Raw genomic sequence first — 18,630 nt, 5'->3', positions numbered from 1 at the left:
TTGATTCTTATCTGTGTTTAATTTAGTAATCCAATTGCTTTATTATAAGCAGGTAATTAGAATTATAGGTAGATACTCATTTAATATTAAGTCACGTAAACCACTTACGGGTTTCAAATTTTTTGATTTCAAACTTATTTGATAGTTTTCCTACGTCCTGCCTATCTATGCTAATATTATAAACGGGAAGCTTTTTCGTTTGTACCATAAATGCTCCGAAACTACTGAATTGATCTCAAAAAGGCTTTTACTTTTGAAAAGCTACACTATTCCCGGGTAACATAAGCTATATTTTATACCGGTACGGGAAGAAGAATATTTTAATGTTTCAGAATTTATTTTAAAAAATATACTTACCTAAAGGAAAAACAAACAAAATTCAAACAAAACTTTTATTAAAAATATGTATTCATAATTGTTAATGGCACGATTTTACACTAATAAGGTAGTTGCAATGAGGTAAACAAAAAATACAAATTCATAATTAACCTTTTTACAATGCAATCATTTTATAGTGGTAAGTACCGTATTTTGACAGTTGACAGCTGTCAATTTTCGTGGAAGAATGCATTTTTTCTGTTACTGGTACTGTCAACTGTGTACCAAAAAACGGCCAGATAATACAATACATCGAGGTTCAAATATGGAGTGTAACCATAGTCCAGCCTTCTGACGTCACTGGGTAGGTGTATGCCCATAGACTTCTCAGAATTGAGTACTTAACCTTCGTTCAGCGGAAATACGATAACTTGTCGTTTGGCCAGTTTATCATACCCACTTATTTTCTTCAAACAATCTGCAATTTCCTTTTCTAATAGACTTTTTAACAAATGGAAATAAGGAAATAAACATATTATCGACGTTAATCTAACTGTAAAAATATGAAGGTGATAGCCATATTTATACATTTAAGAAGGCACTACTACATTTGTATCAGAATAGAATAGTATGACAAAACAGCCAACATACACAGGAACAGTCACGTGCAATATAAATATCTTATATACCATAAATATAAATAGCATTTTAAATATAATTGTTCTTCTTAGTTTTAATTCAAATCCTTAACAAATAGCGCACTGTTTGTAACACACGACAGCAAATCAACCTATCTCTCAAATATGTCAAATGTCTTCAATAGATATTCAACCTCACAATAATGGAAGGTTAATGTTAATGTTGGTAAAATTTGACAGATACGGATAAGTTAACCGGCGTCTGGTTGGGGATACTACAGATTTAAATAAAATAGTAATTAAGGCACATTGTTCTAGTCTTTGGCATGTCACTGCATCCTTGTTCCACAAAATTACTCTTACTCCAATTCCTACTTTACGTCTACCATAAAATATATTATTTGTAAAGTCATCATAAATCACAGAATCAACAATAACAGCCATTTCCCACCAACGGATTTTCCGCTCGGATTTTTCTTAATTCTAAGCAACTGAAACCTATCCCGCGTTCATCACTTGAACATAACTTATCAATTGTTTGCTGTCAATTGCGGGAAAATCAAGCGGAAAATCCGCATTGTGAAAGCGCTGTAAACTGTAAGTATAGGTATCTTAGCTTATGACTAGGGCTACCTTTTAAACAGTACTCTATGGGCATTATCCAGTTTCGTTGTGTATAAGAACCCGCATAGGACAACCCTAGCAAAAGACCTAGTAAGCGTAACTCTTTTCTTAATTGAAGACAACATTTAAAACCTTTTTTTAGTTTATGCGAATATCTGGGAGGATGACAAAGGCGATTCCACCTTATTTTGCTTAGTCATAGAGTTAGGACATAATGCCGTAAATAACTTAAGATATTTATGAAAATTACGTAAGTGCCTATACAAATTAATTTGTTCAAAGACTCGCGAGGAAACTTATTAAGGGCAATAAAATTAACATAATCAATACTTAACATCAATATCCACCTAACTTCACTATAAGTACTTTGGTAACAGTAATAAATAAATATATACCTACTACTGACTTCACTAAAATTAAATATCTTCTTAATATAATAGTCTTGTTCATTCTTGCCGTCAGACACACTAGGACAACTAGATTACTTTTACAAATACCTAGGTATTGCATAACGATACCGCAGTCGATTCAAAATAGAAAGTATTTGAATACTATTGTTATTTTATTTTGACCTTTAAAACCTCGAGACCTGACCCAGTTCGTGAGGTCAACTGTCATTTTTGCACGGTCACATATCTTTAAAAATATAAGTACCTTCACCATTAGTACAGAGAAAATATAAGAATTAAGAATACTATTTACATAAAATACTCATTGTTTAAGAAATTAGCGTCTTAGACGGAACGTGTAAAATGCAGTAATCACATTATTCCATTTACTTAGCAATATTTTGTGGACATGTAAAACCTTCTTACTCTAACAGAGAGGATTACTCCAATATACGCACGCGGGTGCTTCACATGGTTTAAAACAAACTCTGTCACAATATCAACAATAAACTTCATACCTAACTAAGTTATTCCTACCAGTGTAAGCTAAAACCTAACTTCTTGACGCACACTACCGTTCTAAAGACGTGGTCCCAAATTTTGCTGCTGATGCCGTAAGCTGAAAAAAAAAACTTTTTTTAATTAGGAACTCTTCTAAGAAGGCTTTACCTAAGGGTGTGTTACGCCATTTAACTTGAACGATAACAAACCAGCCGCATACTTGCCATTCATTGGTCAAACCTGCGATTTGACTGATAAAAATGTTTTGGTAGGTAATCGTTGTGCGTATTTAAAGGTGCAACTCACCATAGTTTTAAGGTAGATAAACTTTTTTTATCATATTGTAGCCAGCATAATGAATATTAGGATCAATTTGTATCGCTGGCCACAGTGCACGTAAACCTCTACAAATGGATCAAAATTTATTTCAGTGCGTTGTAAAAAATAAGGAAGGAAAATCGCACTTTGCTTATAGTTTTTCACAAACTCATCGCTAATTAGGTCCTCTTAAGTACCTAATAAAATATATTATCAAGCCATAAATGTAACCTATCTGTTGCTATTAGAATATTTAATAAACTGTGTCACGGTAGTAATCTGTGCGTTTACTATAGATTTTCCTTATATTTAATCGAGATTATCTTTGGGACGCGCCGATAAAATAGATAGATAGGTTTTTAGTACGTTTATCAACCGATATATTATTTTGTTAGCTAGCTATTCTTCCTATAATTTAAACTTTAGATAAAACTTCCTTATCGATTGGAAAAGGAAAAATTTATCATTTATGTAACTAATAGAAAATAGTTTGCCGAAATTTAATCGAAAATAATAGTTTCCTTAGGGAAATATATAGGAAAAAAACATTGAATATTGAACACGCTTATCTCATGAACTAGCTATCTACTAATCCGGGTTGAAAAATTCTTTCAGTTTTAGACAGTCCATTTTTTTTAATATATAGGTAGACTACTTTTATCTCTATACACAGAATATTTCCCACAAAACGGATAGGATCATATTAATGCTACAATTTTCTTGTAAGAAGAGCAACAGAGGAGTTTCTTGCCGGTTCTTCTCCCGTTCTCCGTAAGACCCAATCGTTGGAAAAGCGCAACTAGCTTGACGTTTCTTAAGCACCTGTAATAGGTCTATCCCTACTAATATTATATTATAAATGTGAAAGTAACTCTGTCTGTCTGTTACGCTTCCACGTCTAAATCAAAGAACTGATTTAAAAAAATTGGTACAGAGATAGAGTTGAAATTGAGAAAGAACATAGGCTACTTTTTATCCCGGACTTTTAAAGAGTTCACTTGGAAACGTGATATAACCGAACTCGATGCGGGCGAAGCCGCGGGTGGAAGCTAGTATGGAATAAAAACCTTTGAATAATGTCCTACCTTTGTCATGGTTGATAAAATGATGGTTAGAATGGTATCTCTTCATAGCATACAGGTAGGTGCCGTCACGAGGCGAGCCATGGTGCACGTAGTAGTGTATCATGTCGTATGTCAGGTACCCTGGGAAGAATAAAAAATATAGAAATGTACTTAGCGTTTTCTGAAAAATCTTGGAGTTGGTTTCAATTTTTGGTTTTTTGGATGCCGTTTCTTCTTAAGGGTAGGCTTAAGAAGCCCTCCCTAGTATCTGACTTCTAGTTTACATTGGGGGACTGTCGCCGCTATAGCTAAGCTAAACTTTTTGCTCGACTAATAAGAGAGGTCATGTTTTCCGCGCCTATGTTGCGTGCTTTTACCTACCTAGGTACAGTTGTAGACCTGTAGGTCATTAAGCTCTTAGGGCGCACTGTTGCTTGGAATACTCCTGCTTATTGATAAACTTTCACTAAAACCATTTCTGAATTAAATTCACGTGGATTTATGTTTAAAAATCCGTTACATAAGAATTATCAGCTTATCAGTTAGACAAACAAACACAAGGTGACAGTACTGTGAGATATTAATATTTCCGCCTATCGTTCCTCGTGTCACGTATGTAATCTTGTTTTTCATGGAACGAGATAAATTCTAAACCATTTTCAATGAAAAAACCTACATTTCTCCTGAAATGATCATGATGCCTCATAGTTGACTATTTTTACTTTACATAAAATACATATAATAAGAACCTCATCGTTTCAGCCGAGAGACATCCATTGCTGAACAAAGGCCCCAAAATTCTCCACTCTGCTAGGTCTTTAGTAACTCCATCATTATATACTGAACCCTACAAAGAACCCGAGAATGGCTCTTTGTTTAGTACGAATCTATCAAGTACTTTCCCGAGCAAGTCCTTTCCCAATAACTACAATAATAATTTATACCAAATATTACAAAAGTAACGATCCACTTGAGGTGTGAATACCGCGGCCCTATTTTCGTCTACTATCGCTTCTCCCAATATCCCGAGACGTTCTGACGTCCACAACAACGGTATTGTAGGGTTGCTAAACTGTTTTAAACAGGAATTCAAAATGCACCACAGTGTAATAGCTGAATCTATATAAACTCCAGCACCAGTTTCATTGCAGAATGGACCCTACACTACGGCAACGTTTTGAGTTTTTAGGCGAAATGCATTTGGAGATCCTAAAGAATACAAAATTAGTTGTAGGATTTCATATTCGTACCGACCAAGGACTTTAAACTATTTTATTTCGTTTCTTTCAGCAGGAAAACTTGAAAGAAAAATGTCTAAGATAACACAATAAATACTATGTACCTAATCTTTCCTTTCACGTTAAAACTGATACCAAAAATTCAAACACGTTTCAAGGCGGATATTTATCAAGAACTCGAGAACTCAGGCACATTACCTACAGTTTACTGTCCGGGTTGAGGTCAGATAGGCAGTCGCTCCTTGTAAAACACTGGTACTCAACTGCATCCAGACTAGACTGGAAGCCGACCCCAACATAGTAGGGGAAAGGCGCGAAAGATGATTTTAACTCTCAACCCTATATTGCTTAGTACACAAAATACATCGTGCCCAACACAGTCTGACGTAGACTCTGCCAGAGTCATGCTCATCACCATTCATCTTGACCGTACCAGATTGCATTCTAATAATACCTGAATGGACGAGTATTTGTACAATGCTCGAGTTATTGTTTTGGTACTGCTGCACCGTGTTTTGTTTAAGTCGACTGCGAAGGAAAAGGTTCTTATTTTCAGATTTGGCATATTACCCTGTCAAGAAAAACTACGAACAGTTTTTTTTTGAAACTTGGCAGTAATAGGTATAGCTTATAGGATAACAATAAGCTACTATTTGTGCGGGGAAAATTTGAATCGGGACGAGTGTGAAACCGCGGCTGGAGCTAGATTATTCAGACCTACATGTGATTATGCTTTTATGGTCATTTTAGGAATAAAAATTAAAAAATACGTGTTGGTTTTAGTGATGACGCAGACCTAATTGCTTTATGTAATTTAGGTTATTCACAAAACTAACATTCACATGCGTAGGTACATACCTACATTATATCTTATCTTAATAATGTTTGTTCACGATTTTTGACAATTCATTTCTTGGACGCATAAGATGACATGTACGTCCGTATTCAAAAACGTTTTACCTAATTATCTTTTCGACTAGGTACTTAGTTAATGAACACTTGAAGAGACAAATAGTATGATGACCTCATATTTCATATTTTTTACAGAAGGGTGTGCAGTAACATAGGATCACAATAGCTCCCGTGCTTTATCAATTGGAAGTACGAAGACAGCCCAAAGTTCCCATCAACAACTTTGTTCTCAAAAGTTAGACATTTGTCGCCTCGCGTCCTCGCAGTAGTGTTTTGAGAACCCCAGGGACCTACATAATTAAAATTTTAAGGTATTCTTACCAATAAGTCCTCCAGTCAGGTTCAAGAGAGGTACGGCCAGGAATGGCTTCAGCATTGAGTAGATAATGACGGCCAGGAGAAATGCTGGCACAGGCGGGAACACCTGCCGAAGACCGTCGAATGGAACCTGCAGCCAAAGAGATATTATATTAATTTACTAACTTCTAAAGTGAAATAACATCCAAAGGTTGTGAGGAAGAAATTGCTTTTCTATATAAGTACTAATATAATAAAGAGGAAACTATCTTTGTTTGTAAACTACAGGACCGATTTCAAAAATTCTCTCACTGTTGGGAAGGTACTACTATACTATCCCTGAGTGACATAGGCTATATTTTATCCGTGTACGGGCAGTAGTTCCCTGGGGACTCAGGCTGCGCAAAACGACTAGTTAGCGATAAGACGGCCAATAGGTAAAACCTTACATTGCGTTTCATAATATTTTGCGTTGTTTTAATCATGATGAACACTAAACAATATCTGTCTATCTATTCAGGTGCTATAAAGAGGTACTTATGATGAAATTAGGTGATTATTTATTGTTCTAGTCATCATCATCAATCAACTGATTCATAATTTTGATGTTAGGTAAATGCCTACATATTATCACCTTTTAATACCACAATAAAAATTGTCTTTCCAATCATCATAAATTGCAAAACAGAGATAGGTGATTTTTGAATGATTGTGCGTGAAATCTTATCTCTTAACTCGTATCTACTAATATCTAATAACTAAGTTATGGTTATAGGTATGATAAAATAAAATATATTATGATAAAGTCATTATTAAACTCCAGTCAGACGGAATTAAGTGTTTATTGCATCATAATATTTTTACACAATTTCTATTATGTTTTGCGCAATACCTACTGATGGTTGGATATTGCGTATAAACTTTTTGCTCGAGGAAAACTCATGTAGGCTCACGGAAAAATATTTGAATTAATGATTTTTAATATAAATTATTTAATTTAATACTATTGCGATATAAAAACCTTGTGATTATGTCAACAGCACAGAAATTTAAATGGCATAAGACCCATTGGTACTTTAATTTAAGGCCTAGAATTATCCAAAACAAAGATGGCACTTTTTCTTGTGATTTGATTTGAGTAGCTTAGGCGCTACTTTCCGCACCCAGATAAAATGTATTCAGAGATAAAATAGTCTCAATATAGCAGTTCTAGGTTCCTCTTTATAATAATACTGCAGGTTTGTAGAAAGATTTACAAAACGCTGTGGGTTAGCAGCTCAGCAGTCAGACTCTTACTAACCAAAACCTACCATGTCCTTTCTTGAGCCCTTTATGTACCAGGGCCGCGTTAGCTCTTTCGAACAATTCCGGAGCCCCGACAGGCGTTGGCCTTGGTGGCCGGCTGGGGTTATAAAACTCACCTTATGATGCATTCCATGTATGAGGAAGTGGAACTTGATCAGCGTGACGGAGGAGCCAGGGTTCAGGTGGAACACCCACCGATGCAGCGTGTACTCCAGTGCCGTCCAGATGAGCACGCCCAGCGCCACGTGATATATGTACTGGCCGTTTGATAGAGGGGTCTGTGTGCAAGAATCTGCAAATGTTAATTTGTATTTTATACCAGTTTTGGCTGGAAAGAATAGCTTAGAGTTTTGAAGAATATAAATAAATAAAAAAAATAAAATAAAATAAAATAGTTTTTATAATATGCTTTCGGGTAAAATTTTGAGCTTGAATTAAAAAAAAACAGTAGTTTTATTTTTATCATGGCAAAGTTTCTCCTCATCGTCTCTTTAAAGTCAACTTACATGACTTCTCGTACAACAGAAACTCGAAATGTCAAAATTAAAAATTATAACTAACAATTTGATGATTGTGACTTGTTGTCTGGAAGAGATCACTCTTAGCGATAAGACAAAGCATTATGACACCTAATTTAATTAGGTATCTGATCATGGCTGAATCCATATTCTTCTATTTACATTCATGCAAAAATATCGAAGAGCAACAAATTACCTCCACAAACAACCAGTTCTAAATACTGCGTGACTCCAAGGTACAATATGATGGGTACCCAGAACATGGGCACCAGGTACCAGGGTGTGTACGTGAGGCTCTCCAGCAAAGGACTGGCGAAGAGTCTACACTTTCTGTAGACGGCACTGTTCACCCACGTTTCGTAGTGGGGGGCGATGGCGTCCAGCTGGTTTAGTAAGGGCTTTGACCAGTCTAGCCGAGCCTGGAACAAGGAAATGGACTTTAGTTATGTGGTTTCAAAGTTTCAATGTAACTGCGGGGTTGTTCAAAAGAGTTAGGTAAGCTCTGGGCACACAATTTCCGGCGGGTTTTAGTTTAGGTCGTAACAATCTGATATGGCCTGAAATCCATGATATACATATCCCATCAAAAAAATAATTGCTATGCCAAATATCGTAGAGACTGTACTTAAGAGATTGTAAGACTTCTCTAAGTTCCCAATAAAAAATCGTGCGGTGTGTGGACTACTCCACTTGATGATTAATCAGTTGTAGGTACCTATACGATCACGGACGAATAAAATTTACTCGTCCATGTATAAGATATCATCTAATCGGCTTACCTACCTCTTAGTTATACTAGTAATTTACCTATAATTGAGATTCAGATAAATATTGCTATCTGATGGTTCGGTCCATTTATTTCTAAAATAGGAAAACTATTAAGTCTATGTAGATCACAACTGGCCTTCAGCCCATTTGGTTTCGACGGCGCATCGCCGATAATTTGATGATTATTAACATCGGTAGGTATTTAGCGAGCAGGTAACTGTTTTACGTCACGCGGAAAATGAACTTTATGTAAGGTTTTCAGTAGGTAGGTATTTATTTGTGTTATCAGAATATTTTACGTCCTGTTGTCCTCATCAAGTACGCATAGCTCGAAGTGAGTCATACTTTCTTTATCGCAAACTAGATGTTCCCGCGTCCTTGGGAAACTTCTTCCCGTATCCCGGATACAATATAGGCTAGTTATATCACTCGGGAGTACTCTAAGTGTACCTTCCCAAATGTGAAATATTTTTAAATAGTACATAAGTAGGTAGGTAGTTATAAAGCTTTCAGAGAGTTAAGCCCTTCTTAATATTAGTTTTGATGACACGACGAGACTTGTTACCCTAGAGACAGTTTTTTTTTTTGTAATTTCGTGTAATTTTTAAAATATGAATAACCACGATTCAAATTAGAACTGTTATTAAGTGTACTTAGTCCATATAAAATTTAGGCATATTTTTTATCAACGTCCATTATGAATGATAAATCGCATGCTTTTGACAAAGGTTAGGTATGCCTAGGTCTACATTGTGTACCTACAATTAACTGAATCAAATATGTGTAACATTAGCCTTAACAATAGCCCTACTTACTTATGCATATAATAACTGCCGACGTAAACAAAATTAGGGACTTCCCCTCAATAACAAAACTCTGTTGTTTTGCCTATAGAGTTCGGTCGGAGTTTGTTACCTTCTCAGTTAACCCAAACAAACCTAAATTATAAGTCTTAAGTATCAACTGTACTTATTTCATATCCATATTATTTATTTTGCATTCCACAATGTATAGAGTAGGTGCCTACGTGTTACAAAATGGCTTAGCGCTAAGTAGGTACAAAAGTGTATTCATTGCCAGCGCAACAAGTAACCTTTTTATTTTTTTCGTTGTGTCAAAAACAAGGGCTGTTTGTTATTACAAAGGTATCAGTTTATCAAAGATAAAGGCACAACCTAAACCTCTATGTAACTTCTAAATTCCTAATTTGCTAAGTTTTAAATCATATAATTATACGTACTTATTCTCAAACGTAAGTATACTTAAGTCTTACAAATACATTAACCTTCTTGTAATAAGTACTAGAGTTAGGTTAGGAAAGCTTCTAAGCTTCAGTAACAAAAGTACTTAGGTAATCGTAAATACAAGTTGTAGCTTGGTAGATAAACGAATAGGTTTTTCCATCTTATATACCTACCTATAGTTTTGATATATGTAATACGATAATATGAAAGTTTTCCTCAATATAAAAGTGTTAGGTAAGTGATTAGTTAATTTTGTGTTTCTACATATAATGACGAACATGAATGATGACTCATAACACTATAGCAACTAGAAAGATAACATTAATTTTATTGACAAGAAGCTCATTAATAATTTATTCATACTTAACCAATGAATTGTAATCATATTTGAGTTCAAATTTCCTAAAAGCCAAGTGGGAGTGCATGTTATCTATTCAGTCTTTCCACAAAAACATATCTAAGTAATTATAAACAAACAAAAAACACATTAACAGTCACGCATGACTGACATATTGATAGATCATTAAAAAAAACTAAATATTAATGTGAAACGCCGCCTTTCATATTTCTCTATAAATGTTCCTAAAAACAAATATAATTAGGTTAATATAACGCATAATTAGGATTTGACAATTAAAAACCAATTTTCCTCATAAAATATACTTTAAACTAATCTACAAATTAATTTCGCACTCCTCACTCCCCCTTTCCACTTAGGTATAAGTTGCTACCATAAGAAAACGTAAGTAGGTAACCTCCCTAAGTTGTGAAAAGTCCTAAAAAATAAGCGACCCTTCGCAAGTTGCTTGTTTTTAACATTTGCAAATAATCGTAAGTTAATGAGCTACATAAGCTACTTACGTGAGTAGGTAAGTGTGAGGCATGCCTGTGACCAAATGAAGATTCAATAATTAATCCATTTGCTAAACTTAATGAATGCAGTGAAAAACAAAAGTCAAGCAACATTGTAATTTAATGAAACAAAACAAACTGCTTACTTAATTTGCTTATGGAAACCGAGAAATTGCGTCGCCATTTATAAATTAAAATCAGATTTGTGTCAAGGTTAACGCAGAATGAAATAAACTGTTGCTGGAAATGCTATCCTATCGTTTTAAGTTTTCTAGAACGGAATCTATGCTCATGCCTTTACTGATTTACCTACTTACGTATAGTGATCTATGTATGTCGTATGTCGAAGTAGTATTATCAAATACTACTTCGACAATACTTCGAACTATAGATCAAATGAAAAGACATGGACGGAGGCTTGTAAAACGTAAAATACCGATTTCTCCGACATTTATGACCTGTATTATCTTTATCACTATTCGATATAGTGTAACTACATAGTTAATAATATGTGATATATACTCACCTACCCTCTATTTGGTTTGATCCATACTTTTAAGGACATCTTTTCCTATAGAAAATACTTCAGAAACAAATATGTGCGTAGGTAAAAAAGCTAAGTTTACGCATAACTTACTCACATTTTAGAATTTACCTTAGTACCTGCCTAAGAATTTCACGTTCTCGGAATTTAAATAAAAAAATTTAGATAAAAGTTAAGTGCGTAAGCCTCTTATGACAAAATCTTATAGTCAAGGGCCTCTCTATCACTTAAGGCTAAGGAGTAGGTAATAACTCATTTTTGAAGTGTTACAAAACTTATCGTACTTATGTTAACTAAATGATTTATATGTATAGATTTAAATTTTTGATATAAAGACGAAAAGTGAAAAACAGTCCCATATTTTTTGTTCTTTAAACATACCGATTCAAACCCCATTACCATTAATATTTATCTATAAGTATACGAATGTAATAAATACCTAGTTCAATTTTTTTTGTGGGATCTGAAATACAAAATCGATTCCTTCACTGTTTGTAAGCTGGACTATCCCCGAATAACATATGCTATATTTTTTCCGGGTACGGGAAGAAGTTCCCCCGGAACGCGATAGAAACCGCTGACAATAGCTAAAAAAATCCTATTAAAATTCGGCCTGGGTCGCGCTATCTATCACGTAAGCCCCATGGTTATCGGCAACTGGCGAAACGTTACGATAACAGCTTGTATACAGGTGTCTGATAAAACGATTCCCAAATAAACTATCACTCAACAGATAGTAAGTAAGTACTAATAAGGTACGTAGGTACCAATAAGGTAAACAGGTACGTATAAGGTACGTAAGGTACGAATAAGGTACATAGGTACTAATAAGGTACGCAAGTATTGACAAAATATAACTAGCGTGTTAGATTCTAAATTATTCAGCCATTTATGAGCTTAATCAAGAGTTGCAATCACTGAATAATTATTAAGAACAACGAATGTTTCAACAATCAGATTTCAGACACAATAATAAGGCATAAGTCAGAAGATTGAGCCTATAAATGTTGAATCTAGGACTAATGATTACGATGATGTATCCAGGAATTGGCGGGATAGTGTTCCTAATCTGATCTATTTGGTTATGGAAGCTTCCATTCATTCATCATTATCTGCATATTATCTAGAATAATAAAAATAATCTAAAGTCTTCTATCAGCCTTAGTTAGATATAAGTTTTCTACCTATCTATTTAGTTGTCAAAAGATAAATCAGATAGGTAGGTAATTCAAGGATAAAGCCTAATGAATGACTCATCTTCGATGTGATTATTTTATCTACGTGAATGTTATATCACATTTTTATTTGGTTTTGTACGCTGAAAAGAGTTGTGAACATTCTGCTTATCATTGTTTATCAGTGGCGTACAGATTTGAATATCTAGATAGATAGATTTATTACGAGCTGTAGGTATATGAGTCATTGAACAGTTTTGGGGAAAGCTCCACTTTTTCCTTGTGTGACTCAAAATATTGAAATTCATATCAACTCGTAGGTATGAAAATCGCCTGTAAATAACATTAGGTACCTAATACATTTTTGTTTAGGTAATTTCAAAATAGTTAATTTGTCAGTAGTTTGCCTCGTGCCACAAAAAAGCCACTATGCTACAAGATAAGCGGGGAAAATAAAAGAAAATAAATAGAAAAGTAGGTACGGTAGACTGCACATCAGTGGTAACTGTCATGCACCTTAACTCAATAGTAATAAGTACGATTTTCCTACAAAACTGTTACCACTGACATGAAGTTGACTGTACATTGCCTACTTAAAAGTAGTTTAATTCGGATAGAGATAATTCCGAGAGCCATCGAGTTCAACGCTTGCTTTACTTTTTAACGCACTTCCCAATAAGGAGGTTTTCAAATCGGATATTTGTATTTTTAAGCCATGTATTCACTGGGAAACAATGTTTCAGATACACAGATTCTGAAACATCACGTAGTAGTTTGCAGCAACAATGTTTCGGAAACTCTGCCATCCACATAGTCCACAGACACAAAATTATATGTTTCTGAAACAAAATTATTTGTTTCAGAAACACGTAGATATTGTTTCTGAAACAGTGTTTATAAACAATTGTTTCTCAGTGAAAGGGTAAAACGGGACCCTATTGTTTTCGCTCCTCTGTCCGTCCGTCCGTCCGTCCGTCTGCAGAAATTTTCACAGATGATGTATTTTTGTTGCCGCTATAACAACAAATACTGAAAACTAGAATTAAATAAATATTTTATGGGGTAATACAACAAACGTGATTTTTTTGTCCGTTTTATAATTAATAATGGTATGGAACCCTTCGTGCGCGAGTCCGACTAGCACTTGGCCGATTTTTTATGTTTCCCAACCGCTAGGTGCATCAGTCTAGAAATCGGTGGCGAAATAAACATAGCTGCATCTTCTAGACTCCAACTTCTAGATCGATGCACCTAACGTATTTTTTCTGCTTTTTAGTGTATTCAGAAGTAGGTATTTTTTTTACAGTTTTTTTATTCTGATATTCACACTAGCCTTCGCCCATGTCGAGTTCGGTTATACCTATCGTGTTTCTATGAGAACTCTTCAAAAGTTCGAGATAAAAAACTACCTATCCTATGTTCTTTCTCAGGGTCAACTCTCATCTTTGTAGGTACCAAATTTTATCAAAATCAGTTCAGTGGTTTAGACGTGAAGCGTAACAGACAGACAGACAGAATTACTTTCGCATTTATATGTTAGTAGGTATTGACCTATGTGTGTTGTGTAGGTACTCCAACGCACATAGCGTAGGTAGGAACTAGGAACATTGTTTTAGAACGTTTGAACTGTTCCTCATAGGATATACCTATTTTGTTTTAGATCGATACCATTTAATCTATTAACAATATTGCTACAAAACTAAGGAAACATTATACGTAATCCTGATAGAGCCTAATTAACCACATTTTAACTATTAGCTAGACCAGTGGTTCTTAACCTTTTTGACATGAGGGACCACTTTAACAAAGTTTGTCTTGCCGGGGACCACCTCATCGGTTTACCTAAATTAGCACTCATTTCTTTATTATTTATCAAAAAAAAAAAATCTGAATTTTTGGTTCAGTTCTACTGAAAGCTAAACGCATGTCGGCAGTTGTGTAGGTAAGCAAATGCAAATAAAGAAAAACTTGCCTATGTATGTAGTTTCTAAATGCGCGAGCGAAGCGAGCGCGAAATTTTTATCGGACTTGAAACAAAAATTACGTAAAATTTTGCCCAAACGTACTTAACGTTTTGTTTGCTGACAAATGCCAATACAAGAAAATATAGTTTCTGAATACGCGAGCGAAGCGAGCGCGAAATTTTTATCGGACTTCAACCAAATATTATTCAACTTCAACCAAATGTAGCCCAAACATACATTTTCATGAATGGGGGAACTAGGTACGACACACCCGATATACGTCCATGTGAAAACCCCCGCTCGCAATTATAAGTCGATAAAAATTATAAGTTAGATAAGGTATAGCAACGTCGCGAAGCCAAGCTTCGCGGACCACTTGAGAGTGCCTCCAGGGACCACCAGTGGTCCGCGGACCACCGGTTAAGAACCACTGAGCTAGACTGTGCACTTCCGTGAACTAACTATTCTTGTAATTAAGTATAAAAATAATATATATTACTCGGACTACTATTTCTACGTAATGTTGCGAATAAGCAAATATATCTAAATAATATACCTACATACATATGTATTTATAATACGTATATTCAAAGAATATAATATACTTAAGTAGTAAATAGTAATAAGTTGGTATGTTATATAGCCTTCAAATTTGCATCGCCTGAAAAAGGCCGTCAGACGTTAGGCCTTAAACAAATACATATTTTGAGTTTGAATTTAAATCGGTTTAGTAGTTTCCGCTTAAAGCCCGACAATCAGACAGACAGATTTATACCACAGTTTATACTTTCGTTTCGCTTATAAAATTATAAGTAGGTAAGGTCTGTCAATATGGGCTGATTTTTTAGCTTCATTTTGAAGTACCTGCAATCCTGCATGAGTCCGTCTTCAAGATGTTGACATCGAAAGATTTAAACAAAATATTTAAGTGTGTACCAAGTTGTGTGAAAGTTTTGCATGTTACTTAGTTTTTTATATTGTGAGTTTGTTGACATGATTGGTGTGGAAGTGCATGTTTTTGGTTTGTAGATTATGTTTTTTAACCAACTTAAAATAAGGAGGTTCCCAGTTTCGCTATTATTTCACGTTTGACTAAACCGATTTTGATAGGGTCTTCAGCATACTTATAATACTTGGGAAAAGGTTTTAGGTAGATCGGTTTTTTTTTGCTTTCTTCAATCTCTATGTTTAATTGCATTGACAGAAATCGTACCTAGGCATACTTATTTAATTTTGCTTACTAACTCAAGTTCCCTCCAAGATTAATAAAAAGACCTTCGTTATTTGAAAACTGCTTACCAACAAAAGGAAAATTATTCTGGATTAATAGAACATCTTATGGATTTTTTATAAATTGTAATAAAAAAGGTTACAGAGAGAAACATCCATGGTCAAACTAATAAACTATATTACCGTGCTAATTCGTTTTTTTTAACTTCTTTCTTTCTAAATAACCTTTACACAAACTGAAGAAAAACTCATAATTTTCCGATATCTTGTTCATAATTTCTGTAGAATTCGGTAGCACTATCGAAATGATACAATAAAGCATAGTTACGATCAACCTTGACACCATTGGAGTGTCTGATAGCATCTCATGATCTACACACATAACTTGCTTTTACTTGGGTGTCGGTTAAGCACTATTTATTTACCTACCTATTTGATTAATGATTGAAACCTCATTTGTGTTTTTTATTTTTCATCGAATTCAAAAAAGGTTTTTTTTTTGGGGTATTGAAGTGCGTAGGTACATCCTTACCTGTGTATGTTAGTTCTCTTAGCTAGAGGTATATCAATTATAATCTTGCACAAAAAACACACCTCATTATTATAATTTTCATGGAATTCAAGAAATAATGCTTCGTTTTTGTATTTATATTTTCTGGGTTAATTTATTTAACTTTTTTGGGTATTGGATAATGTCTCTGTTACAGCCTTTTTATCATCCCACTGCTGGGCACAGGCCTCCTCTCACACGGAGAAGGATTGTGCATAAATAAGGATATGTCCCTACTTACCTATAATTATTTATTAGGTGTATAGGTTTTTAGTCTATTTTTGTAAAAAACTTCGATAAACCATTTCCGGTGCATTGATAAGCTGATGCCTACAACCTGTTGGTATCTGAATGAATTGAATTAGGTCATCGATTTTAGGGCAATTTTTCTTTTCAATGGCGGAAAAATTTAACAGTATTGTTATAAAAACCAACCATAAAATTCAATTTCCGTATGTAGGTAGGTACATTCTTTTGGCCCAAATTCCATATGCGTTTTTTTATTTTGATTTGCACCGATATCTACAATCCTTTTCTACACATATGGAGCCATATAAAATATGAAAAAAATGTCAACAAACCTCTAATTCCTCTAAGAATTTGATTTCCTCAACGTTCCTGGATTTCTCCTCACCAGTGATGATGCGTCCGTTCTCACTCACTTCACCGGTCAAGTTCACATCCTTCAAGTGATCACTGTCCACTCGCAGATCGTGCATCATATGGTACGCACTGTTACTGTGGCCGAACTTCTGCATCGCGTGCAGTATGGACTTGCCCTTATAATTTTTGAGCGTGTTCACTCCTCCGGGGTGGTCGCGCATAAATTGTTTTAAGTCATAATGCTCGCCGTTGAAGGCGACGGGGAACGAGTCGAGGGGTTTGTGACCGTCCATGGCGGAGTTGTGTTGGCGCCTGCCGCGTCGAACAACCTGAACAGACTAAAACACGTTATCAGCCGGCGTGCCGTGTAACGCCAACAGATGTTTCAGCGCGCCTACCACTGGTGCGTGCTTCGAACTGATTCATGGCGCGCCGCCCTAGCTGCCGATTAGTTTAGCAGCAACGCTATAAACGCGCGTAAGAAATTAGTGGCGCACCTAATTGCCTTGACTGTTTTGTGCGAATTATTTTCTAATAGATACCATTTTGTTAATGTTATGGGCTCGTAAGTACAGTGGCGGATTTACCAATAGGCCAAGTAGGCCAGTGCCTAGAGCGGCAGATTTAGAGGGGCGGCAAATTTAGCAATTTTTTTTACAGGTTTTTTTTTTATAATTGAGTATATGAGTACACAATCCATATATAAATAAACGATTAATAAACGCAAAATTAATAAACTGTTATATATGTATACTTAGGTACTTACGTGATCATGAATTTTAAAATATTCTAATAGCGTTTCAATAAAAATAAAATAAAAAATCCGCTCGCTTCGCTCGCGGTTTTTTCATAATTCCTGGTTTGTTCTGCGCTCTTTGAGTCCTCAATCTAACAAAAAGTTAAAGCACCGAAGTAGCAAAAACAACTGACGCTCTACACTGACGATTTCTAAGCTGTTCATGAGGTGGAGAACTTTTGGAGTATTTTTGTGTTCCAAGACTCAAAAAATTTCGCGCTCGCTGCGCTCGCGCCTTTCGCTTGTCGCTGACTATTTTCTGATTTCTTTGGGTATTATTACGTCCCAAACATCAAAAATTTCGCGCTCGCTACGCTCGCGGCTTCTTCTATTTGCACTGCTTTTTTCCACTCTTGTTTGGGTCGGCATTTTTGTGTACCAAAACTAAAAAAAATCGCGCTCGCTTCGCTCGCGACTTTTTCACTTTACGGTGGTTTTTTTTTACTTGTTTTCGTACAAAATTTTTTAGTTTTTTACATTTGTCGTTTTTTTTGGGGGGTGCTCAATAGGTACTCCGCCCCGGGTGCCACCCGATGCTACACCGCCACGGAATCATAGCACCCAAACAAATGAACCGATTTCAATTTATTTATTTTTTTGTACTACAGGTGTTTTACGAGCGAGTGTTCTTAGACATGTTTGATGAAAATCGATTGAGCCGTTTAAAAGTTACAGAGGTTTTACGCTTCAAAGTCGCTGACATATAAACTTGTTACTTAACATTAAACTCTTCGGTACATAGAGGCTTGCAAAAATAATCTAGTAACTGACAGAAATATCAT

At 35.2% G+C, this 18,630-nt stretch overlaps 1 protein-coding gene across 1 annotated transcript; it reads right to left on the bottom strand.

Moving 5' to 3' along the window:
- Positions 1-373: 373 nt before the first annotated feature.
- LOC110380041 (uncharacterized) lies at positions 374-17,604 on the bottom strand. Its single transcript, XM_064037717.1, has 6 exons — positions 17,031-17,604; positions 8,319-8,541; positions 7,721-7,896; positions 6,324-6,450; positions 3,874-3,993; positions 374-2,588 (listed from the first exon to the last, which is right to left on the bottom strand). Exons 1-6 carry the CDS (start codon positions 17,343-17,345, stop codon positions 2,503-2,505), a joined length of 1,047 nt encoding a protein of 348 aa, XP_063893787.1. The 5' UTR covers positions 17,346-17,604; the 3' UTR covers positions 374-2,502.
- Positions 17,605-18,630: the final 1,026 nt, after the last annotated feature.

This window comes from Helicoverpa armigera, chromosome 14 (assembly GCF_030705265.1).
Source record: "Helicoverpa armigera isolate CAAS_96S chromosome 14, ASM3070526v1, whole genome shotgun sequence".
Lineage (NCBI taxonomy): Eukaryota > Metazoa > Arthropoda > Insecta > Lepidoptera > Noctuidae > Helicoverpa > Helicoverpa armigera.
This window is presented reverse-complemented; position numbering and strand designations above follow the sequence as displayed.

Excerpts from the sequence above, each read along its gene's own strand:
- LOC110380041 (XM_064037717.1), bottom strand. The coding sequence starts at position 17,345 with ATGGACGGTCACAAACCCCTCGACTCGTTCCCCGTCGCCTTCAACGGC. Across the intron at positions 8,542-17,030 it reads AATTCTTAGAGGAATTAGAG|GCTCGGCTAGACTGGTCAAA; the intron begins GTTTGTTGACAT and ends TCCTTGTTCCAG. Across the intron at positions 7,897-8,318 it reads AGAACTGGTTGTTTGTGGAG|ATTCTTGCACACAGACCCCT; the intron begins GTAATTTGTTGC and ends TAACATTTGCAG.